We start from the raw sequence: 27,914 nt of genomic DNA, 5'->3' as shown, positions 1-27,914 counted from the left end.
GTGCAATTTTGATGTCTACAACAGAAAGAACAATTTAGAACTTTCAAGTGCTTTTTGCAGGGTCGCATTCAATGTCTAGAAAGAGCAACTTGCATCCAGATGAAGCTTGAAAAGAACCATACTTCCAGCCTGTATTCACAAACTCACAAATTCACATGATGAAAGAAGACAAAAATAATATTTAAAACCAGTGCAATTGTGTGATACCTGTATGGTTGAGTGTAGACTATCTATGTAATATCCTTCATTGACATCCCCTGTCTACACTTCAGTATCCTCATAGAACGCCCACCAATGTGTGTACATACACACTGCAAACCCTAATAAAAAGAAAACTAGGAAATAGACCCCCCACGCCATGAAAGTGTATGAACCTGGACTTTCGGTTGATAGTCAGAAACAATCAGAGAACTCCCCCCATGCTACTGAAGCTAACCATCACCCCACATTTATGAACAACGTATGAGTAACCGCGGTAATTATTTTGTTAAGATATCTTCTTAACGATCCTCAGCCCACTCGTTCTCACGGCGGATTTGCTCCTCCTCTTCAGGAGTGAAGTCATTGGTGATGTTGAAAGTCTTTCGGATTTCCTCTGGAGACTTTCCCTTGATCATGTTTGCAACTGTCTTGCATCCGACATCGAGAAGGGCCTTGATATCAAGGTAGTTGGCAGCCTAATGGTAAATTGTTAGAGGTGATCAAGTAAAATTGTTGCAAAGGAATATGACTTACAAGGATAATCTCGAACAACATCTCTTGATCGACTTGCATAAACTTTTGGTCCCATTCCTCAATATCAGTGGTCTTCTTGCGACTATCTGAATCGTCATCGGCAGTTGGGGCAGGGTCGTGCTTGTGGTGGTCAGCCCACTCGATGACCTTGCGGAGAACAGCCTCATTGACCTGCAAAGAGAAAGAATTATTAGTTCAAGATTCAATGATCATAAAGGTGAAATGATGTCAGAGAAACCTACATTAGGGATTGGGACTGGAGTCTCGAGAACACCATCTCCAAGATCATCCAACATGTTCTTGATCAACATAGAGCGCTCAGCAACAGCTCGCTCTATTGATAAAAGTTAGCATTCATTGTTGAACTCGGTCTGCAGGTTGGGTTTGGGTTCGGATAGTAGGCGGGGTAACTTACCAACAGTGACTTCAACATTGTCGTTGCTGACAAGTTTGATGGTAGTGGCGGTACCTTCAGACATTGTGAAAGATGTAGTTGTTTTCTTTGTATTGATTTGGAGGTTGTGAGAATTTATTGTGTGTTAAAGAAATCGTAGAGTTGTGTTGTGTAGAGTTGTTTGTTAAGTTGTTGGATGTAAGTGTTAATGAGAAGGAGGATTTGAATGGGAATTGAAGTCGCCTTTATGTCAGGCCTTGTGGTCGCTTAGCCTACCAAAATCCCAGTTCAAAAAGCGTAGTATGAATTTAAGTATTTTAGTACGTCCTAGTGTCTTTTTCCAGTTGGTTTACAAAAGTCAATAAAAGTCATCAATCACAGCTAGACATCATTAGAGTATTGGTAGTGAATAGTAACTGCCGTACATGAAAAAATTGACAGGTTCAATTGGTATAGATGGAATGCTAGGGAAAGGTAGGGAAGTAGCTGTAGTAGCCTTCTATACGGTGAATAGACGATCGGTTGCCTAAATATAAATATTTGAGTCACTGGTGATCATATCATAGGACCGGAAGCATAGCTTGGAAGAATAACAAAGTGTCTACTAGGTACAGCTACCTAACAAGCAATGAAGCTTTGCCTCTTTTGAATTGTACAGTTTGCATTGCACCATGTCAATCCATAGCACGCAGCGTCTATTTTGGATTAGCGCCTTCCTCATCATCAGTCACAGTAAGCGCTACCTGATGGCAGCCTTGAGATGTTCTGTTCTGTTCGAGTCGGTGAAGCTTGGATCTAAACGTGCACTGTACTCTTATGATTGGGGGACGAGGCAGAGTCAAGAGTCAAACCATGGAGCACCACATATAGAATAGAGTGGCTTTTTCTATGGGTTCTCAGCCTTGTCTGTCTGGTTTCTGGTTCAACTGCGCCCACAGCATGACTAGCGGTGCACGTGACACGTGTGGCGCTCTCATGCACTACCTAGGTAGGTAGGTAAGAACTAGATCTGGGTCCTAGAGAAAGAAATATGTGCTATACTCACATAGGTAGCATTAGACTCGAAAAGCATAACGAAAAGATTCCATCTAGAGAAGTTCCAAGTTGTTAGGGAGTTTACTATGATTATAGTACCTACCTACGTATGTTGCCAAGTGAATGAGCTTGTTCTAGCTGATTCCTCAATCATTTTCTGTTGATAGTGATGAGTTAATCATTGTTCTATCATTCATTCTATATCCAATCCACTGACTACCTATGCAAACGCAAATCATATCCAAAATATAGAACGATGCAGGTAGAGGTGGAGGTGGAGTTTTACTCCTCCATTGTCTTCGACCTGTCAAGAGGAGTCCCAATTGATCAAAAACATTTTAATAAAGGTTAATCAAAAGCCGAAAAGCTTGATGCTAGCACTTTTAGTAATATCATAATATCATAGGATACCTTGGCTACCTGAGCCGACCTCGGGACACTAGTTACTTATTACATACATCGTACCTAAGACCTGTCTTTGTGTAACATCATCATTTTAAACCTCACCTCATCATCTCATCGTTACCCCTTTTCCTAATTATTGAGGATATAATAATTTCTAAGCTGAAAAAAATAAAAAGTACAAAGAATCTTGTATCATCACTACAAATTGCATCCGGAATGAAAGGAGCAATATCTTCGGTAATGAATACGATTGGTCAGCCCATTCCAAATCTCCTGTCATTCCGAGATTGCTGATCTCCGTCATACCCCCAATGCCATCCTTGAAAGTGGAAAAAAAAATAAAAGGTCGAGGTAACGCAACGCGACTTTACTTTCCAACCGTTTCCGTTTGAAAAGGTATCAAACAACCCGTATTTCTCATACTTATCAGTGTTTGGAGTGTCTTTTGGTTTTCTCTTCCCATTTCCAATGACCTCTTTCTCTGTTATTATCCTTTTATCGCGTTTGCGAATACTTCTTTAATTTAATCCAATTTTTCTTCACATTGCCATTCTTCAAACGTATGCCCTAGGTAAAGATCAGAAATGCCTTTCTTCGGGCGTGCGTACTTGTTCCTTCTTCTTCTACGAGTCTGGTTTGCCCTCTCTCCAAGTTATCTACATCCTGATGAGAATTTTCAAGGTCCAGAGGTTATAGCTGGTAAGTTTCATATTATTTCGCAATGTAGCTTCCCTTTAGCTCCGGTAGATATATTCAGTCGGCATATCTGTAAAAGAGAGCTCCTTGCATGAAATCCAATCTACAAAGTATCTCTGCTAACAACCTGCAGGTGAAATTTTCAGCTATCCTGTCAAGTTAACCTGGGAATTTACATCCGAAAATCCGATTCGAAGTGTCTTCCCATTATGGCCTATCTATGGTCTGCCGATGCTACTCCTTCGATGGCTCTGGATAGGAAATGGAAATGACGGAGAAATACCTCCAATAGCGGTGTTCTTCGCTTTGCGACTGTTGATGTTGACTTTAAGTTTTGTGCTTGGAGATTGGGCTATTTGGGAATTGGCCGAATCAAAAAGACAATACAAAGTTGCAGTCTTGCTTGTGGCATCTTCATACGTTACCTGGACATATCAAACACATACATTCTCGAACTCGATAGAAACACTGGCAGTCGCATGGAGTCTGATTTTAATACAAAAAATCACGGCAATTAAGGTAGGAAGATGCGGAGAACATGTAAAAATGTAGAATATGAAGCTGATTGTCGTAGAAGCATACTTCGGTATCGTTATGCGGAATTCTTGCCTTCGTTGTGGTTTTTGGGGTATTTAATCGCATTACCTTTCCCGCCTTTCTGTTCATTCCGGGTCTTCGTCTATTACCACATTTCAAGAGAAAGTAAGGGTTCTCGACCCACCTAATGTTACCCTAGCTGATTTTTGATTAGGCCTTTTTCGCTCGTTTCGATGATCCTCTTCGGTCTCCTTGCTACATTTATTGCAATCTCTTTGGATACGAACTTCTACGCCAAGGTTCCAGTCACTTGGTCCTATCTTTTCTCCCATCCGACAATTACTCCATTTAATAATCTAAAGTATAATCTTGCACCGGAAAATCTTGCGCTTCACGGCCTACATCCATGGTATCAACATAGTCTAATAAATCTCCCACAATTATTGGGACCTGCCACAATACTTCTCTCCTTACGACCTGTGGCTCCTCTTCGACTTTGCTCTGCTATCTCGGGCGTCGTTGTTCTTTCATTATTCAAACACCAGGAGGCACGATTCTTGCTTCCAGCCATTCCTTTAATATTGTCATCTGTAAGATTACCCAAATCAAGAATTTCTTTGCGTATTTGGGTTGGTTTGTGGATTTCCTTTAATGTTTTATTGGGTCTTTTGATGGGTGTGTACCATCAGGGAGGAGTTGTCCCAACTCAAGTCTTCTTGAGCAAACAACCAGACGCTACTCATGCTTTTTGGTGGAAAACTTATAGTCCACCAATCTGGCTATTGAATGGCAAAAATGAAGTGCTCGACACTCATGATCTTATGGGCATCAAAGGAGAGCTCATGATAGAAGAGCTCAGAAAACTAGCGACTTGTCTTCCAAAGTCTGGAGAAGAGCTTACAGAAGCTACTTATCTTATCGCACCGACCTCCGCCACTTTCCTAGATAGATATATGGCAAATCAGACAGATCTGTACTTTGAGGAGATTTTCACATATAGAAAGCATCTCAATCTGGATGATATGGATTTTGGGGATGATGGGTTCTGGAGTACGACCACGAGGGTGATTGGGAGAAGAGGTATTGCGGCGTGGAGAGTTACGATGAATTGCCCGGAAGAAACCAAGGGTATGGATGAACCGGGAGATATCACGGACAAAGGGGAAAGTAGTTAGTTGTGGAAAGCTTATAAATAAATGTTCTTTTGTTTTTGATTTTGAGATGAGACTATTTTGACATTTTGCGATGCAGCTCACCTTTATTAGGGTTCAATATTTCGGGATTCATAGTCTCGCTAAGTACTCTACCATCAAAAATCCTCCTCGGCAGCTACAACACTTGACTGAATCATTCAATGTGGGTCAGATGTCGAAATACAAATTTTTAATAGAATCGATTGAGAATTAATAATCCATTTGTGGACAGACCCGTATCAAGTCTTGCAAATTCGGTGAATTCGTCTTCATTTCTGTTCATTCACCTCCAAAAACGATTATTGTACGGTTATGGTAGTGGTGATTGATCAGATGCCATACCTTCGCCTAGTGAATTGGAAACTGGGCCCGTATCATGCTTCCTTTTTATCCATTTGACACTTTCTACATCCCACAACATCAAATCTCAGTTCTTTTGTGAGACGATCTGACAACTTCTCAGCAAATTTTACTCCCAACCTACAAGATAACTTCGGATAATCAAGCAACATTTCAGGATGCCACTTCTCGCTCTTTCCAACGAGCTTCTCCATGCGATCATCGAATTCTGTGAGTTTAGTGGTGTACGCGAGCTCTGCAAGTCTTGCCATCAGCTCAACACAGTTGCTACGCCTCATTTGTATTCTACAATCACCTTCTATGACAAGACTGAAGAAATTTGTCCAAAAGATCCTTCCCACTACCACTTCCTTCGCACTATAGTCCATCGCCCTGACCTTGCGAAATTCCCAAGAATCTTCCATTGCGTGTGGTTACTTCGTGCACAAGTCGAATCGACCTGGAGACTCTTCTGTCGCAATATAGATGATAGTTCCGATCCCGCTACCAGCCTAAGTGATCTCATTAGGATCAAGGTCAACGAGGCCAGCGCCAGCAAAGAACACGCAAAGCTTTGGCACACAGCTATCTTTGGATTGGGAGATAGCAGGGCACCGGGTAGTGACGGTACTATGGCACTCATTGTCTGTCTTCTCCCCAATCTGAAGGAGATTCATATGTCCGAGGCAAATTTTAAGCGTGGTGGAAATGCAGGTACTTTTATTGACCCTACTGCAGAGTTCTTTGCCCCTATGTTTGCACACGCAGTAGCACTTCAGACAAAGCAGGGAGAATCGGAAAACGAAATCTCGCCATATTCTATGTCTAAATTGGCCTCCATGTCAATAAAGAACCTTTCGCGTGCTGATGTACCACTTTCAAAAATTCTGCATCGTCTTGAACTGCCATCACTCAAAAAGTTCGTCGCTCAATATGCCATCGATCTTCCCAACGGAATTCCCTTCAGCATTCCTGAAACATTTACCTCTGGAGTCCAGGACCTGCGATTTGAGCGTAGTTTGTTCCACCCTGAAAATTTGAGAAGACTCCTGAGCGCCTGTCCATCACTTTGCAAGTTTGCATTAGAGTACTCCAGCACCAGAATTCCGTTTTGTTCTACAGAGATGGTTGAAGGTTTGATGGCCAGTAAGGAGACACTCAAATTCATTGAAGCTGGAATGACAAGTGAATTCATACGCCCTCATTTGGTTCTTACTGGATCCTTCGGTCGACCCGGTTCATTTGCAGATTTCCCAAGATTAAAGGAGATTGTCGCGAGTGCTGGAGTCATTCTTGATGACTCGGCAAACAAAAACACATCTGCAGAGAAGCGTAGTGATGAAGATACCGACGCTGATCACATAAGAGCCTTTTTACAGCGCATCCCTCGAAGTCTCCAAAAACTCACATTGAAAGACTGCTACGCGTTTGATCGCACGTCATTTGCGGCAGTGCTGGCATTGGTCAGAGAGAAGGAAAGATATACTCCAGATCTCAAGTACATCAGCTTGACGTGGCTCGGTATTCATCCTTCAGAATATCGTCCGAGCAAATATGATTTGATCAAGGCATGCAAGGAAGGAGGAATTGAATTAGCATTACATTTCAAACATTACTATTTTTAATAGGTAATTAATAAATTGTCAGGGAGCTACATACGGTGTTTGCATCTTTCTCGAAATACACTGTCAATTTGTCAATGGTATTAGTAGAGATAGATGAAAGTTTAGCTTACGGAATCTCTTCATCAATCTTGAATAAACGCAAAGGACTCTTGACTGGTAGGATTCTTTCAAGGTCTGATGTACGTTAAATAAACACAATAAAATCGATTGTCAAAACTTCAGCAATGAAAATCTCATGCATTATTTAACATGTGTTTGTACCATAAGCTTCCCGTCATTGAAACATCTTTTGGCCGCCCTTTCGCGACCGCTACTTTGACGGAAAGCTAGGTAACTGGATCGTGGGTGGCCTTTCACTTAAATGAGAGCATGAGTCTCTGCCAGAGTTAGCTTCTTCCATTATCTATATATACTGTTTTCTCCTCACATAATTTTCAACATTCATATCAGAATAGGGAATCTCTGTTTATATACAGTTTCACATGAGTCTAGACCAACAATTATATCAAACCTTCCTTACCTATCCTACCCATGAAAGCCTCGGTTCATGCGGCAACACACCCGTCTCCACCCCGCATTACGCTAATTCCCCATACTTTTCAATACTTAGTAGGACTTCTCGATTATTTCGTAAAGCCTCCACATGTTTTTGTAATCTGATAAAAACAACTTCCTAAAATACTCAGATCACGCTCTGTTGAAATTGTCCCAAAGAAATGTCTTCCTCAGTTCCAATTCCCTTCTCTGAGCCTCCTTGGCTCATGGGTTTACCATCTCCTTATTACAATGCTTCACATCGCAAATGGCAAAAAACATGTCAAGCCCTTGTTTCCGAACTACTGGGTGAAGCAGGTGATTGGGAAAAAGAGGGTGATGTACCGGGTACATACTTCTTATTGATCTAATATGAAATCATATATTTCTAATATATAAACCTTTAATCAAAACCAATACTAATCAATACATCCAGTCAATCTCTACCAAAAGTTCGCCAGCGCCAACTTCCTCATCCCCAATCTTCCCTCTCCTCTTCCAGTAGGATGGCTCAAGAAAATCGGTATCACCCGTCTCCCCGGTGATCTCCCCGTTGAAGAATTCGACTACATGCACACCCTAATCTTCACAGATGAAATGCATCGTTCTGGTTCTCTCGGGCCCTCCGGCGCCATAACTACCGGATTCGCCTTCGGGGTTCCGCCTATCTTAAAATTCGGCTCTCAAGCCCTGCAAGCCCGTTTCCTCCCCGATCTGCTCACCGGGAAAAAAAGAATTTGTATCGCCATCACCGAGCCCGGCGCCGGAAGCGACGTCAGCGCTATTGAAACCACCGCGCGCAAAAGTGATGATGGGACGGAATGGATCGTTGACGGGTCCAAAAAATGGATCACCAATGGTCTCTGGTCTGATTACGCTACCATGGCTGTGAGGACGGATGGGCCGGGCCCAGGAGGTCTCTCGCTTCTCGTTGTACCTCTGCTCCAGCATCCCGGGGTGACGATGCGCAGGATCAAAGTGGGCGGACAGACGGCCGCAGGGACGACTTTTATCGAGCTGGATAACGTGCGGGTGCCGCGGGAGAATCTGATAGGAAGCGAAGGAGCGGGCATGAAATACATCATGCAGAATTTCAACCACGAGCGACTGAGCATCTCCATTTCGGTGAATCGCATTGCGCGCACGGCGCTGAGTCACGCGTTTGCATACGTGATGAAGCGGCACGCGTTTGGGAAACCGCTGATAGAGCAACCGGTGGTGCGCAATCGCTTGGCGCGATGCGGTGCGGAGCTCGAGAGCCATTGGGCGTGGATCGAAGGGTTTACGTGGATGATGACGCAGCTGGGAGAGGCGGATGCGAATCGCGAGTTGGGCGGCTTGACGGCGTTGGCGAAGGCAAAGTCGGGGATGGTGTTAGAGAGTTGTGCGTCGACGGCGGTGTTGCTTTTCGGGGGGAATGGGTATACGAAGAGTGGGATGGGGGAGGTGGTGGAACGTTTGTTATTCCTTTTCTTTGTTTTTGTTTTTGCCTTCGTTTTCTTTTTTACGTAATCCCAATCCCAATCCCAATCTTAATCCTAATCCTAACTCGTCCAAACTAAACTTCCCCAAATTCCCTAGAACTAACACATCCCCCCTCCCCAGGAATCTTCCGCGAAATCCCCGGCGCCCGCATCCCTGGCGGCAGCGAAGATGTCATGCTCGATCTGTCCATCCGACAACTGGTCAAGAATTACCAATTGAAGATGAAGAATGAAGCTGAGAAAGCGGGATTGGAGAGACCAAGGGGAGACTCGAAATTGTGAGGTGGGGGGTTATGAAGGAGGAAGGGGGTGGGATTGATATGAGGAGGAATGGGGAATAGATGAATATGAATAAATATAAATGAATGAATGGAATGATTCATATTTTAATTCTGATTTTGATACCTACCTATGTAGACAGCATCCTACATATATGTACATATTCGAATGCTGCATCAATTTATCAATCGTGAGAGAGAGATGTTATGATATGTTATGATATGGTATGATACACACATACGCATTCATATCCGCACACCAAAGCTTCATAAACTAAGAAGATACCTACCTAGATAATCAACTCATAAACTATCCTCTCTTTCTCTCCCTCATACCAGAAAATCAATTCACCCAGATCAGATCAGAGCGAGTCAGACACATGGATTCACCAACTTATCGCTCATCGCTCATTTCAAGATCATCATCATTATTATATTAGCAAGCCCAATTCCAACCTCCAGGTCAACTCAACTCCACTCAACTATCTATCATCTATCTCATTAACAAAACCACCACCTCACTCTCACACACTCTCACTCCCACTCACACTCAAATGCCAGTATCAATGCCCATCACATCACTCGTATTCGTGGGTATATAATGATTCAATCATTCAACAAAAAAAACGATCAATCGTACATGTACTTCTTCTCCTTTCGTATCAAATATACCATACTCACCACTCTCTCATCACCATCATCATTATCATACATAAAGATACGTGCGCAGAGTCTTTGTAGTAGCTTAATCAAACAAAGCTAAATGCGGTTCATTTTCCTCCTGGTTATATTTTGTGTTTTGATTTGTGTTTCTTCTTCTTTGGATTGGTTTGATTTGGGTGTTTGTTTCGTTTTCGAATTTGCGGGAGTTGAATATCGGATCTGGTTTATTTCGAATCGGGAGTGGGTATCATTCATGAAACTTCGCGTGGCGAGCAAAGAAGTAAAATTTCGGAAGATGACAGTGCAGTACGGTCCAAAAGTGCAGTTTCGTCATTGGTCCGAAACATCTCATATCGGGTTGTGCATCGGCGGTAATGTATCGCCATGCAATCTCGGTGTTCTCTCCAATTCCCCTCCCCTTCCTCTCACAGTACCCTCATCACTTCCACTGGCCCCCACGGTACTAGTTCCCGCGCTCGTGCCTGTGCTCAAACCCCTCTTCATCATCTTCCCCAGAATACTCACTAATTCTGCCGCGTCTTCAAACATATCGTCGTCCATTCCCTCATCCGCATTATAGACTTCGTTAATCGTCTTCCGGGCCAACTCTCTCGACCGATTCGCTTCATCCAGACAATCATATATAAATGCTGTATATTCGACTTTTGCAGATAGGCGCAGAGGGTGAGAACCCCATAATTGGCGATCGGCAAGGATTGATGCGTCTTCGAAACATTGCGTTGCGAAGGGACGGTAATCGAGAGCGGGGATGAGGAAACTCCCTGTGATATCTGGAGGTGGAAGGGAGAGACCGGGCGGTCCGCCGACGGGTCCGCCTTCGAGAGCGTGGGTAAGTTGGATACTGGATGGACGATGTGGGTCTGGCGGTGGGGTATTGTCGATCCCTTTGCCTTTTTCTTTATAGCGTGGAGATGTCAAACCAGGTGGAGTAGAGATCTTGGGAGTTCTGAGAGTGATCGCAGGAGTATTGTGGAAGAGAACATAGAGATGATAATAACTCGCTCTCAGTTTATAAACGAGGACTTTTAACTCTCCGAAACCTGCCACTAGAGGTAGAACGTATTGCTCTAGAATTTTCAAACCTTCTTTCGCGTACCAAATGATTCGAGTGTATAGTTCGACGGATTTCGTATCACGGGTTGTGTCGAGTCGTCTCAGTTTTCGCGCTTTCACAACCATTTTTGAGAGCATGGTAAGATTTCCCAAAATCTGGAATAAATTTTGAGCCAGCAGTGGGTGGTCCAATTGAATGTTTTTGGCAAATTGGCCAAGAAACTTTGTGTCGACCTCTGAGGATGCCATTGTGGTGATTGGTGAATTATGGAATTGCGTGGAAGTGGACCTGGACCTGAAAATTTGTTCAAAAGATCCAGAGGCAAAAACAGAGGCTCCTGTTGAAGAAGACTGATGATAGAGTCAATTGCTGGATTTTGTATCGGCTCAATATAGTATTGGTTGCGTGATGAGAGAGAGCGCGTCGCCGCGAAGAATTAAAAGCAGTATAAACTACCAATTCAACAGGACAGGACCAGTGATAGGATATTCTGGTGGACTCGTATATAGAGAGAGGTTAAATCCAGCAAAGATTTCGACGACACGATCCGGTGATGTATCCAACAAGGTCTTGCAAAATTCGACAGCGAGCGTGATCCAAATGAGTCCAGATAATTCGAATTCACTTCAGCAACCCCAAATAAACAAAAATTCTTCAGACCACCTCCTTTCAGTAAACGTCCTTCCAGTCCTATCTTCACAATGTTGTAGTCGCTCCTATGGGAACTCGAGTGTGTCCAAATGCTTTGATTGTGTGTGGACAAGGCGCAAAATAAAAATCGAATATCGTGGAGAATTAAAGAGTGTGAAGAAGATGGATTCGCCCAGCCGAGTGAATCAATTAAAGACAGAGAATCGAAAGGACCGAACAACCTGATTGAATTGTTTCTCTCGTCTTTACTTCTTGAGAGGACAATTTTAATTTTAATTAGTATATTTCCCAACGTCGAATGAATCAATCAACGACGATATCCACATTACACACAAAAAGTATACTACAACTCGTCAGAACAAAACATTCTCAACCAAACAAAATATTCCCAAATCAACAGGAGTAGTAGGTACATCAATTCAAACAATTGACCCATTCACTGACCAGATATAATACAATTAAGCTCTCACTAATGTGAAGCAATAACGACCTGGTAGCCAATTGCAAGTGTACTTGGCCTTCCTAGTAGTAGGCTCAACACACGAAAAATCACCGAGAACCCTTCAATCCTTCAAGAGAGAGATTTGAATGAGTACAAAACATTTCGACTCCCTTTTCAATGGGCGCAATTGCACCTGAAACAGAATGTCTTTGTACACGAGAGGCGGTGACCGATGGACGTCTCTCAGATGTGTTTTGTACAGATGATGTTTTGGAGAGGGGAGGGGGTTGAGAAGAAATGTTGCAAGGAAGCTTTCGTATGTTGATGTGGGAGAACAACGGCAAAAAGGAAAACCAGAGAGGACTCGAATTGAATCGATTCAAAGAAGAGGGAATTGCTGTTCCCAGTTGAAAATGAGCGTATACAAGAAAAAATATCAAAAAGAATCTTGTGTTTTTAGGAACCATACAACATTCTAGGAAATTGGAATTCGTGAAAGATCTCGAAAGTTGGAAGAGATGCAATTGCAGAAATGGCGAGGGGGAAAAAGGTCAAGAAAGAGGTTTTGACGATGGAAGCTACCTCTTCTCTTTTTGGAATGGAAATGTAAGTAATATGCAATACCCCGACACACTTAAACACTTGGAATTATCGCTCCCCCGTCGTGCAGCAATGTAGTTGGAGGGTTTCATGCACAAGCTACGATCTTTTAGATGCGGAACGCCTGTACTTGCATATTTTGGCGTTGGATGGAGCGACCTGCAAAGATACGTGGCAGCACAGATAGAGTGGGAAGTGAGAGGGAAATGGGAAATGGGAAATGGGACGGAGAAAGGCTGATATCTTGGTAAGAAGCTAGAGAGTTCCCGTTCAATACGATGTACACGACAGACTGGTAGAATAATTTTGGTCTGACATTTTGATATTGTGATATTGGTGCGTAGATGAAGGATATGTATGATATGTAGGATGGATTGATTAATATGTGAACGTATGGATATATGAATGGATCACGGTGGATGAATGTATTACTTCTACTATGTAACATCATTATTATTCTTGTTATGTATGTAGTGGGGTCACCTCGGCTATAAAGGGTTGATGTGATAATAACAATATCTACATTGAAGAGGAATAACTAGTACTGTATATCCTCACGTTTATTCATACGATTCCGAGAACGCATCTACAGTAAATAATGAAACCTGATATCGTTCTCTTCTGCGAGCCCTCTACCTTATATCATCTATCACAAATTTATATGAATAGCCATCTCGCCATCTAGCTTCCGATACAGCAAAAGAGCAGAACCTAGATACTGCACTCATGGGTTCACCTGCAAGGAACTGAATCTCCAAAAAAAGAACCTTCTACAAGATGACAAGCAACAAACTACAAGCTACAAGCTATCCTCTACATGAACAAATCGCCATCCAAATTCCAGACCAATAACAACCAACAGATCTAGGAGCGTCAAGGTACCAGGTAGCCATAAATAGTACAGAGGAAGCTTGCTCTTTCACCAGTTGGATATCAATCGTTGGGATGGAAATTCTCCGACTGGCTTCATCACCTTATGCATATGCAAGTTAGATATATGAGTTTAGCTAAATAGAAGATGAGGCTAAAGTCTCCCCTTCACCGCTCTTACTGGATAGCATTACGCATTACGCATTTACATTTATCACGATTTGCAATGTACCTAGTATATCCATCCCTCTCTCTAAATCTAGGTACCTCGAAAACAACATCAATTGTCCAATGGAAAATCATCATAAAATTCACAAATAGTTGTGAATAAATAAGTAGGGATCTATCTTTCATACGATATCCAAGTATCCAAGTGTCCAAGTATTCCATCTTTTGTACAGCATTCATCATTTTATCATTTCACTATTCACTCTGTGGTGCCAGCACATTCATTTCCTCAGCACCAACACACAATTCACAATTCCATCCATGAAATATGCAGCCACCCTTCTCACCAACCAGGAAAAAAATCTCATTCTATTCCTCATCGTTCAATCACTCAAAAAGGAAAGAAGCGGTGTAGATCCACTCTTCAGAGAGGAAATTACGCGAGTTTCAGGTTTGTGCAAGGTTCCGAATGAGGTTCTAGATGATGCTTGCTGCTTTCTTTCAGACTGCTTTTGGTAGATGGGTTTTGGGGTCAAGGAAACTTGCATGAAATTACTTCGCTACTCCTATTTTTTTTTGGACTCCTTTTTCTTGGATGAGGAGAAAGAATCGACTTGCTTATCGTACCTTTTTCATATGTATGCGAAGCTTATGTACTTCAATAAGGCTAGCCATACTCTCCAGTAACGAAAGCTTGTTAGTCCGTTTGCTTTATCTGCTTTCTGCAGCAATCTTCTTCGGATCTACCCAAGAGAACCCAAGCCAAACAAAACATCCAGGCCAAATAATCAGATTGACGTATTCCTTTTCTTCAGCGGCAAGTAGCCGTGCCTTCATCCTCGAATAGCATGCACCCTCCAGTGAGCGGCTCAGCAGCCCCCAATCTTTCTACAAAAAAGTCCATTCATCCAATCTTTCTCCTTCCTGTCTTTGAGATACATATGTTTGTGCAACCCGCCGATCAGATATACTTCCGGCCCAAAACATACTTGCATACATCTCTACAAATACGCAGACATAACTGCAAGTAGCAAATTTTTCTTCAGGCAAAAGCACGACAATGAGAGGTCTTGAAACAGCATGTAAGGTTTCCTCATATGAAATGATATCTCAGTTTTGGATTATATGAAGGAATACGCTGCATATGATATGATATGACATGATGGACAAAGCTTGAAAGATATCAAGTAACCTTGGAATCATATTTAATCACGAGGGTATGCTTCAAACGAAAATTGTATGGAAGCGCAAGCTGGCTTGTATACAATCAGATGAGCATACCAGAAACTCTGGATATACTACCACTGCTGCTGTTATACTAGGGAAAATCATCCACTTATATGCACGTATTCCCTACCAGATCCTCACGATATCTCAAATTCGAGCAGAAGTCGAATTGTAAAATTAAGATAACCTCCTTCTTCTTACTTTATCAACCCATCTATCACATCCTCAAACCATCTCTCAATTAAAAATGTGCTACTAGTAAGTCTTTCCCTCCTCTTCTCTCCTCTCCCCTTCACTTCACTTCCCCCCAAAACAAACTAACTCCCCCCCCTCCCCCTAGCTACACATACCAATACACCTGTCCCCACACCCTCCAAGTGCTCGCCAAACTCTGTCCCCTTGCCGTCTACACCCAAACCGCCTGCGTGGGAATCACTATCTGGCATGTGATATGGGTACGAGGAAATTGTCGGGAGTGTTTTGTAAAATTTGGTTTGTTGGGTCGAGGTGAGGTGAGGTGAGATGGAGTGGAGAAGTGGCGGAGAGGCGAGTATGAATATGAGTATGGGGGTGGTGATGAGAGTAGGAGTGGAAGGGTGAGGAGTGAGAGGTGAGGTCATTGGGGGAAAAACAGGAATGTGGATTAGGAAAGATGTGGATTAGAAAGAAGAAAAGGAGAAAATGTCAAAGTATTTATAATTGAAATTGAGATTGTAGCTAGGACGGATTATACGATTTGCATTACAGTAATCGAATCGAATCGAATCCAATCTCCATTCAATGAAAAGGGTACATCCCCTCCCCTCCCCTTCCATCTCATCCCCTCCCCTCAACCCAAACCCAACATTTCATTCCATTCCATTCCATTCCACAATATCAATATCAACATCAACATCAACATCAACATCAAAAGTAAAATAAAACAAAACAAAACAACAAAACTACCGAGCAATCAATACCTACATCTCACACGCCCAAATCAAGCCACGATGAAAGCTGAGAAGTCAGTACAAATAAAATCAATACCTGTACCCAAAAATTCGCACACCCACATATACTTGAAAGTTTTTTTTTCTTTCTTTCTTTTTTTCATCTGATTGTTAGTGTATTTATATGTTGTTTTTCGCATTTCATTGATATCTTGAGTCTTGAGTCTATGTATAAATTTTTTATTCAGAGAATCGTATTTATCTATCTATTTACCCAGTACCAACCTACTCAATACCTCAACCAGCTCACCCACCTACCCACTCCGGATCCCGCATCCTCAAATCATTGTAAAGGTAAAATTAATCCAATATCCCATAATATATCATAAAATAACATCACATCACATAACATAACAGTAAACAGTATCCCTGTGGTGGCAGAATCCGTGGTTGACGAAGTGATCCTTTCGTAATTGCCATAAATTCTACAATACCTTCATTATGTATTGAATAAATCGTTTTTAAAGTATTAATATAATCAATTTAAATCTCCATACCTTATAAAGCTTATTCTAATTAATAAATTCTTAATGAATTTCTTGAATTCTAAAAGATTAATTGAAAGTTTCGGCCTAAGGTAATAATTATTTGTCAAATAGAAAGCTTTTAGGTTTTATTTGCTTTTCAACCCCCCCTCCCCTTTCTTCCTCTTTTTTTCCTTTTAAATTAATCTCCTGTTAGATTTCAATAAAAGAATAGAAAAGTTCTTTTAGATATTTTAATTAGAATCTATTAAGGATTATTAATCTTTTTATTATACTTTTATTTATTAAATTCAAATTTATTCATATATAGATTGAAATTAGATTATATTTTTGTTTATATGATACATTCTGTATTACATAGCATAATGGTATAGCTTATAATTTCACTTAAAAGCTCTCTTGTAGATTTCCCTTATATAATATAATTTACCGAAAGGACTCTACTCCCCTTTAAACTTTTGGCTAATGCCTTCCGCTTACCCCTTAACTCCTACACTCATTCCTTTTCTCCCCTTTAGCTTTTATTTATCTCTTTAACCTTCTATGCATATACCTTTCCGTCCATTTTCCTCTTAACTCTAATATTCAAAAATCTTAAAAGCTCTAAGACCTTTTAAGGTCCTTATTTTCTTTTTTTTAATCAAAATTCAATAATAAACGGGTTGTAAAAAGAATTGATTTGATTTGTTAGTAACGAAGAGCTCTATTCGTTATTAATGAATATATATATTAATATTGTAATGTATGAAATAGAAATTTGTATGGGGATTTATATTGAATTTATCTTCGTCCGGAATATTAACTTTGCCACCACAGGGGTAAACAGTAAACAGTAAACAGTAAACATTCATCACCACCACAGAACCAGTAATGTATCATACAGTTTCCTTCTCACATACCAAGTAATATGTAAGTAATAGGTATGTAAAGAAAGATTGAGAACTGGTGGTGGTGGTGATGTCTGGGTATTAATACCTATCATTCTTTGATTTTAAATATGTAACGCTAGATAGTAGATACTAATACTAATTCTCCAATATTGTAAAACATTTCCAGTCTAATATACATACGCATATATACATATACATATACATGCCACAATCTATAGTATGCAAACGCCATGATGCCGACGACGCCATCACACAAAACAAGCCTGAGAGATTGTTTGTGTGTCGATAATTCAAACGAGCATGCTGTCCCTTTTCTCCACCTGGGAAAACCCCCCAAATAATCCCCCTGCATTAAAGTAGCAGTGAAACCCCATGTCCTCATTCTATTTCTGCAATAAATTTACCACATCACCCCGACCTAACATTATTCTCAGAAGTCATGAACGCCATCCAATCAGCTATTCCATCCGACGCCGAACTTCCCCCTGGTCTAAAATCCGCCATCGAAGTGAGAAGTTGGCCACAAAGCCCTTGAATCGACGGTGTGATGTGTGTAAATGAGATATTCACACCATTAATCATTGACTGTTCGGAACCTGGAACTCCAGAAACTATTCGCATGTGCCACTTCTTTATTTCCTGACATAGAAGTTTCATGTTCCAGACACTATTTGGTTGAGCTTGGCCATTGTTGTACACGAGGAGGCTTTCGAGTTTCTCGTCCAGGGAATCAAGGTAGTAGCGGAGGCTTGCAGCTTGGCGGACCTGGTCAGTGTCGAGGGACGGGGAATCGCAGTTTTCGGTGAATTTCCCAAGGATGAGGACGGCGTAGAATAATTCTATGTAGTTCGGCGCGGTAAGACGACAGAACTCCAAGGATGTGAGAGATAACACCATATCGAGATAATCCTTAGCGGCCTGTAGACAACGGATCAACATTTCTGTTCGTGAGGAAGAATGATACCAGGAGGTTCGATTTGATGACGCAGTTGTCATAAATTGATGTGAGTCCGATGAAATGGCATTAAGACTGATTTCCGCAACATAGATACGGAGATGTGCATACGATACTCTCAGTATGTCTATGTATGTCAATACAATTCAAATCCGCAACATAAGAGAGGCTACTCACGATTGCTCCAAGCTTCGGCAGGAAAGTATCTTTGGATATCCTGGAATTGTTGAGACAAAGTTCTATTGAACATCTCAATTCGTACGGTATCATGCTCAGAAAGCTCTCCATGATTGGAATAATCAAAGGCGTCATTGACCTCTTCGCCAAGTCGATGAATTCTTGTGAAAAATGGCAACAGTCGATCTGTCTCTGTTACGCTGACCTCCGATAATACTTGGCAACATTGTTCTATATAGTCGTGATACTTGAGACTATTGGGTTTCCTCAGACTGCGGCACATTCTATAATAATATTAATTACCGTCCAGTCCACGTGAAGACTGTAGACTTACGATGATGTCAGGCAAAAACATCCAATAAGAGTCCTTCTTTCCTCTATCTGAATTGGGGTGAATTTCTTTGGGCATTCAAAGCCAAGAGTGTTCGAATAGCTCGTTTGTACTTCACCAAGCTTTGGCCTGTGAAGTCCAAGATCAATCACCATAGCATTTGCCATTTGGGTAAGCTGAAATAGATTCTCTTTCTCTGGATTATAGTGATAGTGATACCTAGACTGGTTAGACCAAACCGCTTTTGTAACTGTGTAAAAAGGTATTATATCTTACCAAGCGAGGTACAATAGTATTCCTTGTAGCAAGTCAATACTCTTCTCTCCGTGCATGATTGTGCGGCTACTGATTGTCTCACGTAGCTCACTTTCAAGAAGATGTTGCACGGGGATATTGTTTTGACTTGTACTTGCAAGAATTCCAAGCAAAAGAATGGGCCGTTCATGCCTCAAGCTTTCTAGAGAGGCTTGCGGAGGGATGAGCACAAACGGAAAGGCTGAAGCTCTACTAGCGAACTCCTTCAGTGCCTCATCAGCCTGTTTGGTACTGACTATGCACCTCGAAATGACATCATTCAAGCCACCGTAATTAAGATTTGGAGGTGTAGACAAAGACATCTGTTGGAATGGTTTGCTACTCGTGTTGTCCATTGGTAGTAACGGAAAAGAAAGCTCGATCTCTGATAGATCCAACGGCATATTTTCTTGGGGAGATTCAGGTGTTGAGGTTGAATTAGGCTGAAACTCTGCTTGAGATTTGGCTGCCAAAAGATTCAAGATTCCATCAAGCTTTTGCTCCATCTCTGCAACTCGCCTGATCACTGGTCAGCGTTGGAGTTTCCAATGAACAGAATAAAAACTTGCACTCTAGAAGATCTCATCTTCTTAGGTCGAGGTTTCGTTTCCAAGAACACACATTTCTTCTTACTTTTTGAGCATCTACAGACATGTTAATAAATTTCAGATTCCCGTGATTTACAAGTGACTGACTTGGCGCATCGAGTAGGATCATCTATACTTGGTAAACATCTGCCTTTGGATGTCCTGCATGCTTCACATGAGCGCCTCAATTTAGTGGGAATTGGTGTGTCGCTATCAACACTAGCGGAGGGCTCGGAATCCGGAAGGTTCATATTGGTCTTCAACTAAATATGAGATTGAATGGATGAATGGTAGAAAGCTTCGTGAGCAGCGGAATGTCTGCTCATGCCGTTTTCAATGAGATTGATGCTGAATTTGAGAAGAAAGCCATCTCAGGGTGAACAAGCATCTTTGACCGTTCGAGGTTGAAGAATGTCGGAATGAGATAAAGATCCGTGATTCCGGACACTAGCTGTATGAGGAAAAGCTGGGATCGATATGTCAGCGATTGCCGGGAAACATCCCCTCGACAGGTTTTAAGTTGTATCAAAAGATTTCTCATCATTCTAGAATTGAAGACCATTAATTCTTGGCCAAGTGACGTATATTTCGAGGTATTGCTTAAACAAATCATAGGAAAACAATAGAGTAGTGTATTTCTATTCTACCTCATCTTGCTCTTGCTCTTGCTCTTGCTCTTGCTCTTGCTCTTGCTCAGTTTGCTCTAATCCACGAACGCCTAAAATCCAACGACCTGAGGGTATTAACTTCGCATAAATTCATAGATCCAGATATATAGCATGCTTTTTGACGCGTAAAAAATCAGTTCAACTTCCCATCATCTGCAACATCTGCACTATCCGTACCCATATTTCTCGCTGCAGTCGTCGATTGATCTAATTGCATGTCATTCATTGCTGCCATTCTTTCGTCGACAGTCAATTCACTCTCTGCTCTCTTGATTTTGACAAAAAGTGCCATTATTATCAATGAAACACCTGCACAAGCAACTTCGAACCAAAATACTGCGTGGTAACTTTGTCTCAGGCCCAGACGATCTAAAGTGTAAGTGTTGATGATATCTGAAAATCCAAGACAAACCGCAATACCCAAATGTAGAATGAGCATCACCATGGAGCCAGCAAGACCTTGCTGTGATTCTGATAGGGAAGTAGTGAAGAATATGTTAGCCACTGTGAATGTTATGTCGATACCAATTGTTGCACATATCATTGCTGGGAATATGTACGCCCACTGTATAATTTGTCAGCATCTGATTAAGAAATATCTGAAGAAAGCTTACATAATTGGCGCCAGCTGGAGCAATGGCAAATAGCAAAGGTGCAACGATCCAGGCTACTCCAGCTGTGACAATAAGGGCTGTTCCTGGCAGTAGGTGGAGAACAAAGCCACCAAGTGTAGAAATTATGCAGCCGCCTAAAGCCATTGGTGCATACCACGCAACAAGCTGTAACGGGGTACCACCCATGACGCCAGTCATGTAGAATGTGGCATAAAGCAAGAATATTCCCAGAGAACCGTAGCACAAGAAAAGTGCAAAGACAAGCGGTACCATGGAGGGGACTTTGAAGAAAGAGCTCGGAATCAAAGCTTGCTTAGTGTGGATCTCGATGTATGCAGCGGCAAAAAGCAACAAGCTCCCGACAATGAATAAAACGTAGATATAGGGCGTCTTCCAGCCATTCGGTGCATGGGCCGAATCGATGATGGCGAAAGTAAAGAGAATCAGTCCCACGACAATGAAAACAGCACCCCACCAATCCATTCTCACTTGATCATCCGTGCCCTGGCGTGCCTCGCGAACTTTCCGCTTTTTGGCAATGTCAGAAGGAATGGTCATGTAAGACGTGATAGCTGTGATGACTGCAAAAACGCAGCCAATCCAGAACCACCAGCCCCATTTTGTGTACTCAGCTACCAATCCAGCGAAGAAAATTCCCACAAAAAACCCCAGCGGCGCACATGCTCCATAAATTGCGAAGACCAAGTTCTTCCGTGGGCCTGGTCGATATATGATGCCGATAAGAGCTACACTTGAAGGTAGATACATCGCTGGACCCAGGCCTTGCAATGCCCGACAGAAATTGAGCATTATAAGATCAGTTGAAAATCCACCTACCAGGCTCCACAAAGCGAGCCAAATGAAACCTGCTACATATGCTGGAAACGATCCATACATATCTGATAAGCGGCCGAACACCAGAAGAAAGCAAGCAAGAGTGAGCGAAAAAGCACTGGCAGGCCATGTCGCCGAGGCCGATGGTATTCCTAGACTATCGACCAGAGTGGGCAATATGACTGTGAAGCCAGAAACAAAGTATTCCTTTTTCACTGTCAGAGTCTGTGAATTGGATCAAGAATGGGAAAGATTGATAGAACTCACGGTGAGCACCTGTGACATTGAAATTGAAAATACAAATCCAATCTCCGCCCATAGTGACTTGAAGACCTCTGGCCTTTGTCTACCTAGCCTTTCGATCCTTACCTCCGGAGCTTCTTCTAACGAATCCCCCAAAGGCGAAAAAGAGTGGGGGTTGTCATTGCTGTTTTGACTGATGTGCCCGGAGGTTTGACGTTCACCTTCCAATGGGATTTCAAGATCCCCAACAGAGCCACCGTTTCTTTGATCCATTGTCATGTTATCGATATTCAAATTTTTCTATGTGAGGCTTGTTTCTCACATAAACTGATGAGCACCTTCACTAAGCTTCTCCTGTTTCTTCGCCACCAGTGTGATAGTGGTCAAAGCACAACAACGGATCCGTAATTGGGTTTGCGAAATTCTGTTACATGTATAGAAGAGAGGGAAGATATATTTTTCTTCTCGATATCCATTTATTGACGTAGGTAACTAAACTGAAAATTCAAAAGATCGTGGGTATATGGGATGATAACTTGTCGTCAGGCTCCTCGAAAAATAACAACGTGCGGGATCCTGGATGTTAAGAATAATATGCCGTATTAAAAGGAAGGAAATCAAGTATGGTGTGCTTGTACAAGAGGCGTGCGTCGTCAAGATAAAGGGCGTCACATCAAACCCCTACACCGGAAATATGTATGTGTATATGTAGTTTTTACTAATAAGTCGATCGGCCCAAAAGCCATTAGTAACCCAAGTTCACCGATTCACTGGACCGTGAGAGATGGCAAAAAAAAGGAAATGGGTCTAAGCGATCATATCACCCAATCCATGCAGTATCTTATGCCTGAAATGAGTAATTGATATGGCGGATTCGATGACGCTAGACAATTGATCGTAAAAAAAACTAAAATCCCCAGAACTTCTAGATTGAAAAGTAGTAAAAGTAAATGGTAATATATAGCCAAGACAAATTTGATAATAAGGATTGAGGAGCCCGGGTGTTGTGTACCGATTATTTGTCGTGGAACCAAAAGAGGGGGGGTTTTAAGTACGATTTGGGTCTATTAAATGGATATCCATATGGTATTTGCTTACTCCGTACGGAGTAACCCAGCGCCGGAGTTGCATCCTTTCTGGCCGCACGAGTAGAAGAATTTCTGGGTGCCTTTGTACTCGGGTGTACATACCCAATTTCACCTAAAGGCCAAATCCACGAGTCAAACCAATGTGAGAGCGACTGAGCATACTCTGTTACCACAAGGCACAAAGAAGCTGTGGGAAGGTGTGAACCATGCTCGTTTGTTGGCTTTGTGATGGCCTCATCGAAACTCTATAAAGAGCTATGGATGGAATAGAGAGAATCGGACCAAATACTGAGATGAATTGCACAATGAAAGAACGGATAAGAGCATACTATGTCAACGCAGGTGTCCATTGACAGATGGAGCATCACCGTTGAACATTATCGTGATGCAGAAACGAAAAGTAGAGGATAAATAGGATGAAAGAGCTGGGAAAGCTTGCGTAACATTTTGGAAGAATTGATGCAGCTCGGCATACTTTTGGTATTGACATAGAGGAGTTTGTTTGGGGTTGGAGTTCCAGACAATTGAGGTTGATTGACACTACTACCTAGTAGGTACTTAGTAGGCAGATATATTTGACAAGCAGTTATCTGAGTTTTCAATATATGGAGAAACCTCTCACTCGGGACTCGGAAGTGGATGATGATGTGAATGCTTGCCCGTGTATGAGGCTGATCTTTACTTTTTGCTGGTGGTTCGGGGAAAATGTGTTTGAGGACCAAAAATGATATCTTGGAGTTACACAGTTCGGCGCACACAAAACGTGATAGCAGAGTCACAAAAATTAAATGGATCACGTGCACGATTCACTGAGCAAATAGGGCAAAATGCACCCTAAAGCGCGCTAAAAAAGCTAACGAATTTTTTTTCAATATAAATATCTCGCTCACCTCCCGGAGACTCTCTTCTTTTCTTCTTCATCATCAGTAGAGGTTATAATTAATACTTATAACATTTACATGGGGGCTTCGCTACGGCGACTTGCTGAGGGTTATCCTTTACTTCTTCGAAGTAAAAGTTGGGTTTTCTTCCGTTCCCGGCCCCCTTGAATGAAGGTGAACACTCTTCCTTATCAGCCGTCTTCGACGATTCTATCGGATTTTGACTGTGGGGTGGTCTCTACATACCTTACTTTATGCAATTTCTTTTTTATGAAAAGAAAGCGCGCATCGAGTAACGATCTTGCAAAATGGATTTTTATGATGAATCTATTTGCGCTGTGCCCTTGTATTATGGCCAGTATATACATACACACGTAGCTTTGTAGCTAGCTGTCGTGTATACTTGGTAAGTAGTGAATGTGATTGATAGCTAGTAAAATTTCCGTAGCATAAAATATTTTGTGCAACAGTGATGAATATTCGAAGTTCTGTACTCTGAGCATCTCTGCTGTGCTTGCTGTGTCCTTATTGAGGTCTTCGTCCTTGGTTTCCTGATAGCAACGAGTTATCATGCTGCCGAACATACAAGCTTAAGAACATGCTGTACTCGCTCATGAATAGGTAACCATTGCATGTTCTCCATACATTAGAGCCAAGCAACTGGAATTTCAGATTCAGCAAAACGTTTGCTATGCATTACGTATGCTTTTCCAAGGATCTCTTTCTTGCAATGGCACTTGTTTAATTTATTACAGCTGCGGTCGCAAGTTGTACATTGAATCTCGAAAATGAGCTCTGGAAATGTGGTAGTCAGATTTGGATAAAAGCAATTCAGTAAGTGTGCGCGGATGTGTGCGACGGAATATAATAGAAGCCGCATGTAGTCGAACATCAACATGCTCACGATTACAATCATAATAAATAAATTCAGTTTTCTTTTACATTATCTCAAGTCGCAATACCACTCAGTGAAATAAAAATGTGATTGGCTGTAGAACGTTCATTGCTTGTATTGAGTTTTTTTATTTTACCTAACTACTCGCAATAATCCCACCACATACCACTTGCTCAATAAAGAGAAGGGTAATCTAGTAGAGGCGCTTGGGTGGAGACATAGATGCCTTGATGGTCAAGCTGCCAACGTTTTGCCATCCCTTCTTCAACAAGGAGACGAGGTAGTTGATAGACAACATGATGTTGGAGATCAATTGGTCCTCAGTCATCTCGACGTTTCCGACAGCAACACCCATACACAAGACCTTCTTCAATTGGAACTTGATGGTGGACTTGACTTCGTTGATCTTACCGCTAAGATCTTCGTTGTGGGAGACTGGGGTTGGGAACTTACCAGCTGTGAAGATAAATGTTAGTCAAAATTATGCAATATAGGGAACAGATAAAACAAACCCTTGGAAAGACCGGGACCCAAGAGACGAGGAATTTGCTTGATCAAGGTATCGGAAGCGACGAAAGCATCGTACTTGCGTGCGAGCTTCTTGATCAACTTCTTGTTCTTGTTGAGCTTCTTCAAGTCATCAGCGGACATGGCGTCGACACCACCGTGCTTGGCACGATCGATATCGTGTTGATCACCGAGAATGCTATCCTTCAATCAGCCTTTGCCTCCCATATCATAAATATTCGACTTCGTGGACATACCAGATGCTCATGTTTGGGCGGGGAACGACTGGGAGACGAACGGTTCCGGAGAAACGCTTGTCACGTTGGGGATCATAGTTCTTGAGGCCGATTTGGAGCTCGACGGTCTCGAGGAAGTTTCTCTTCTTGGTCTCGAGAGAGTACTCAAGAAGACTTTGTACGTTGGTACGCACTCCGGCTATGAGGCGAATATGTTAGTATTTATTTCAATTGATTTTCTCAATGAAGAAATTCATCCTGGCGAACAGTGAAAGACAATAACATACCGACTGTGATTTTAGACATGATGACAGTCTTCCAGTAGAATTGATAAAGTTCTAATGGTGAGGTTTGGCGTAGATTTGTCGATGATAAATTTGGGAATCAAAATTTTCGAAATTGCAATATGGTGGGGAAAAGTTCGGACCTTTTAGCGAGAATTCACGTGCTACACTGTCATCCAATCAAGTACGGCTAGCACTACTAAGTAAAGCGAAAGACATTGACTCTAAATGCTTCACCTCTAATTTCTACTAGGTACTCTGATATTCCTAGCTGAGGTAACTACCATACAATACAGTTCATGTCATTACACGTATGTTGACACTTAAAGTGATACTGATGATCAGATATTCACGTTCATAGAGCTCAAGTATGCTCGAGTGCTAATAAGTGATCCGAGTGGACAAGCAGTGACTCAATTGACTGGGCTGCTGATGATATTACTGGCGTTACTGGACCACTTGTTCGAAAGCGCGTGTGCTTTGCTCAAATTATCTATTTCCTTGCTATGAACTTCAAATAAATGTTTTTGCACTACCAGTTCATCACAACCACAATCATGACATGGCAATACACACCAAAGTGATACAAAACCCCCTTTCCCTATCATCTTTGGGCCTGAGTTTCAATGAGCCAGATCACTCTGCAGATTTGAGCTTTTCATAGCAGTCTTCTACGGATTTCCACATTGAAAATGGATTCATTGTTAGAACACAGTCCAGACTATTGAAACCACTCATGCAGCCAAGGTTGTAGTGACAGTCTCGCTGATGGTTGAAAATCTTTCCTCGCAAGCTGTGCAAAAATTTGGGTACCCCATTACTGTGGGCGTAGTAGGGCATAATGTGTTTGGGGCTGGGAAAGTGATCGCGTTAATCACAGTCTGAATGCATACTGGGCGTGCAGGACAAGAAGTTTCCGATGGACATGGACCTATACATTATAGATCAGTTCTTTCTAATTGTCCGAAAATATTATACGTTCATATTTCAGCTCTACATACTGGTTGGTGCAATTGTGATATATGTAAAGCACGAAGTCGACTCCTGAGTTTGGTCACCTTGGGGCTGCGAACGCTGCACTGCTAGATTGGAAACACGAATTAGTTAGAATCTCAAGGTGGTCTGGCTCACACGAAGGGCTGACTCTCACCCGAGGAGAATTGCCGCGATGAGAGTTTGGAGACCAACATCAATTATCAAGCTGACTGGAAATATTTTCCGCTGCCTTAATTACTCTTGTTCTTAATGAGATGGTGTAGGATCACTTGAGCCTCTTTTCCTAGATGATAAGATACATTCACTCGCCATACCCATGGTGTTCAGTTGTCCCCCTCGATATTCCACTCGGTCTCTTTCCATTGATAACATGCATCCTGTATAACCCTCTACATTCAACAGTGCTGCCATGTTCTTGAGGTGTCTCTTCAAGTGAAAAAATACATAGTTATTAAAGTTCTCGGTTTCGGACAGGCACATTTGTAATCTGATTTCGTAGGTGGCCTCTTGAATAGGTGCGTTATACTTCATTTAGCATATCTGATTAAGAGTACTACCAATATGTTAAGGTAATGAAAAAAACCATCAACAAAGTCTAAGAAAATGCGGGTCATCACGCACAGCTTTTCATGACATCAATGAAGTAGTCGTCCCAAGTTATATCTCCGCTTCTTCTCTGTAGATATTATATCCTCTTCCTTGAAGTTTGGCAACTGATTGTTGTGTGATTGGTAAGATCCTAACCTCCATATATTTCATAGAAGGTTTATGTATTTTCTTTCACTCATGTTCAGACTTCACTTTCATCACTCTTCACAAGATGCATGGATATTTTTGTTGTCAAAAGCTTCAATCAATGATGCTGGTCACCCAGGCAATGTCTTCAGACCATAACACCATAACAAGATAGCCATACAATTTTAGAATCTAAAATCTCACAAGCAATCTTTTCATACCTTTCCTTTCCCACTTACCTTTTGTTACTCCCTTGTTATTTTTCACCTCCAAC

At 41.9% G+C, this 27,914-nt stretch overlaps 8 protein-coding genes across 8 annotated transcripts; 3 read left to right on the top strand and 5 right to left on the bottom strand.

Moving 5' to 3' along the window:
• Positions 1 to 500: 500 nt before the first annotated feature.
• Positions 501 to 1,214, bottom strand: EAE97_000178 (uncharacterized protein; the record flags this gene model as incomplete). Its single annotated transcript, XM_038870688.1, has 4 exons — positions 501 to 677; positions 736 to 906; positions 978 to 1,069; positions 1,151 to 1,214. 4 exons carry the CDS (start codon positions 1,212 to 1,214, stop codon positions 501 to 503), a joined length of 504 nt encoding a protein of 167 aa, XP_038738049.1.
• A 1,476-nt stretch (positions 1,215 to 2,690) lies between these two features.
• EAE97_000177 (uncharacterized protein) lies at positions 2,691 to 5,088 on the top strand. The gene is made up of 4 exons (XM_038870687.1): positions 2,691 to 3,268; positions 3,399 to 3,784; positions 3,840 to 3,967; positions 4,017 to 5,088. The coding sequence occupies exons 1-4, from the start codon at positions 3,154 to 3,156 to the stop codon at positions 4,975 to 4,977; spliced, it is 1,590 nt and encodes a 529-aa protein (XP_038738048.1). The 5' UTR covers positions 2,691 to 3,153; the 3' UTR covers positions 4,978 to 5,088.
• Positions 5,089 to 5,513: 425 nt separating this feature from the next.
• On the top strand, positions 5,514 to 6,959 carry EAE97_000176 (uncharacterized protein; the record flags this gene model as incomplete). Its single annotated transcript, XM_038870686.1, has 1 exon — positions 5,514 to 6,959. One exon carries the CDS (start codon positions 5,514 to 5,516, stop codon positions 6,957 to 6,959), a length of 1,446 nt encoding a protein of 481 aa, XP_038738047.1.
• A 716-nt stretch (positions 6,960 to 7,675) lies between these two features.
• EAE97_000175 (uncharacterized protein) lies at positions 7,676 to 9,259 on the top strand (the record flags this gene model as incomplete). The annotated part of the gene is made up of 3 exons (XM_038870685.1): positions 7,676 to 7,841; positions 7,930 to 8,949; positions 9,099 to 9,259. The coding sequence occupies 3 exons, from the start codon at positions 7,676 to 7,678 to the stop codon at positions 9,257 to 9,259; spliced, it is 1,347 nt and encodes a 448-aa protein (XP_038738046.1).
• Positions 9,260 to 10,266: 1,007 nt separating this feature from the next.
• On the bottom strand, positions 10,267 to 11,241 carry EAE97_000174 (uncharacterized protein; the record flags this gene model as incomplete). Its single annotated transcript, XM_038870684.1, has 1 exon — positions 10,267 to 11,241. The coding sequence occupies one exon, from the start codon at positions 11,239 to 11,241 to the stop codon at positions 10,267 to 10,269; it is 975 nt and encodes a 324-aa protein (XP_038738045.1).
• A 6,482-nt stretch (positions 11,242 to 17,723) lies between these two features.
• On the bottom strand, positions 17,724 to 19,910 carry EAE97_000173 (uncharacterized protein; the record flags this gene model as incomplete). Its single annotated transcript, XM_038870683.1, has 6 exons — positions 17,724 to 18,397; positions 18,448 to 18,731; positions 18,782 to 18,997; positions 19,055 to 19,591; positions 19,642 to 19,716; positions 19,768 to 19,910. The coding sequence occupies 6 exons, from the start codon at positions 19,908 to 19,910 to the stop codon at positions 17,724 to 17,726; spliced, it is 1,929 nt and encodes a 642-aa protein (XP_038738044.1).
• Positions 19,911 to 20,460: 550 nt separating this feature from the next.
• Positions 20,461 to 22,297, bottom strand: EAE97_000172 (uncharacterized protein; the record flags this gene model as incomplete). The annotated part of the gene is made up of 3 exons (XM_038870682.1): positions 20,461 to 20,892; positions 20,942 to 21,982; positions 22,043 to 22,297. The coding sequence occupies 3 exons, from the start codon at positions 22,295 to 22,297 to the stop codon at positions 20,461 to 20,463; spliced, it is 1,728 nt and encodes a 575-aa protein (XP_038738043.1).
• A 2,778-nt stretch (positions 22,298 to 25,075) lies between these two features.
• On the bottom strand, positions 25,076 to 25,931 carry EAE97_000171 (uncharacterized protein; the record flags this gene model as incomplete). The annotated part of the gene is made up of 4 exons (XM_038870681.1): positions 25,076 to 25,338; positions 25,395 to 25,588; positions 25,647 to 25,824; positions 25,913 to 25,931. The coding sequence occupies 4 exons, from the start codon at positions 25,929 to 25,931 to the stop codon at positions 25,076 to 25,078; spliced, it is 654 nt and encodes a 217-aa protein (XP_038738042.1).
• Positions 25,932 to 27,914: the final 1,983 nt, after the last annotated feature.

The sequence above is a fragment of the Botrytis byssoidea genome, assembly GCF_014898295.1.
Source record: "Botrytis byssoidea strain MUCL 94 chromosome Unknown BBYS_001, whole genome shotgun sequence".
NCBI lineage: Eukaryota > Fungi > Ascomycota > Leotiomycetes > Helotiales > Sclerotiniaceae > Botrytis > Botrytis byssoidea.
The sequence above is the reverse complement of the archived record's forward strand: the minus strand, read 5'-3'. Positions and strand labels throughout refer to the sequence as shown.

Coding starts and splice junctions, on each gene's coding strand:
- EAE97_000177 (XM_038870687.1), top strand. CDS start 3,154: ATGCCTTTCTTCGGGCGTGCGTACTTGTTCCTTCTTCTTCTACGAGTC. Junction 3,785..3,839: donor AAAAAATCACGGCAATTAAG/GTAGGAAGATGC, acceptor TGATTGTCGTAG/AAGCATACTTCGGTATCGTT. Junction 3,968..4,016: donor TTACCACATTTCAAGAGAAA/GTAAGGGTTCTC, acceptor ATTTTTGATTAG/GCCTTTTTCGCTCGTTTCGA.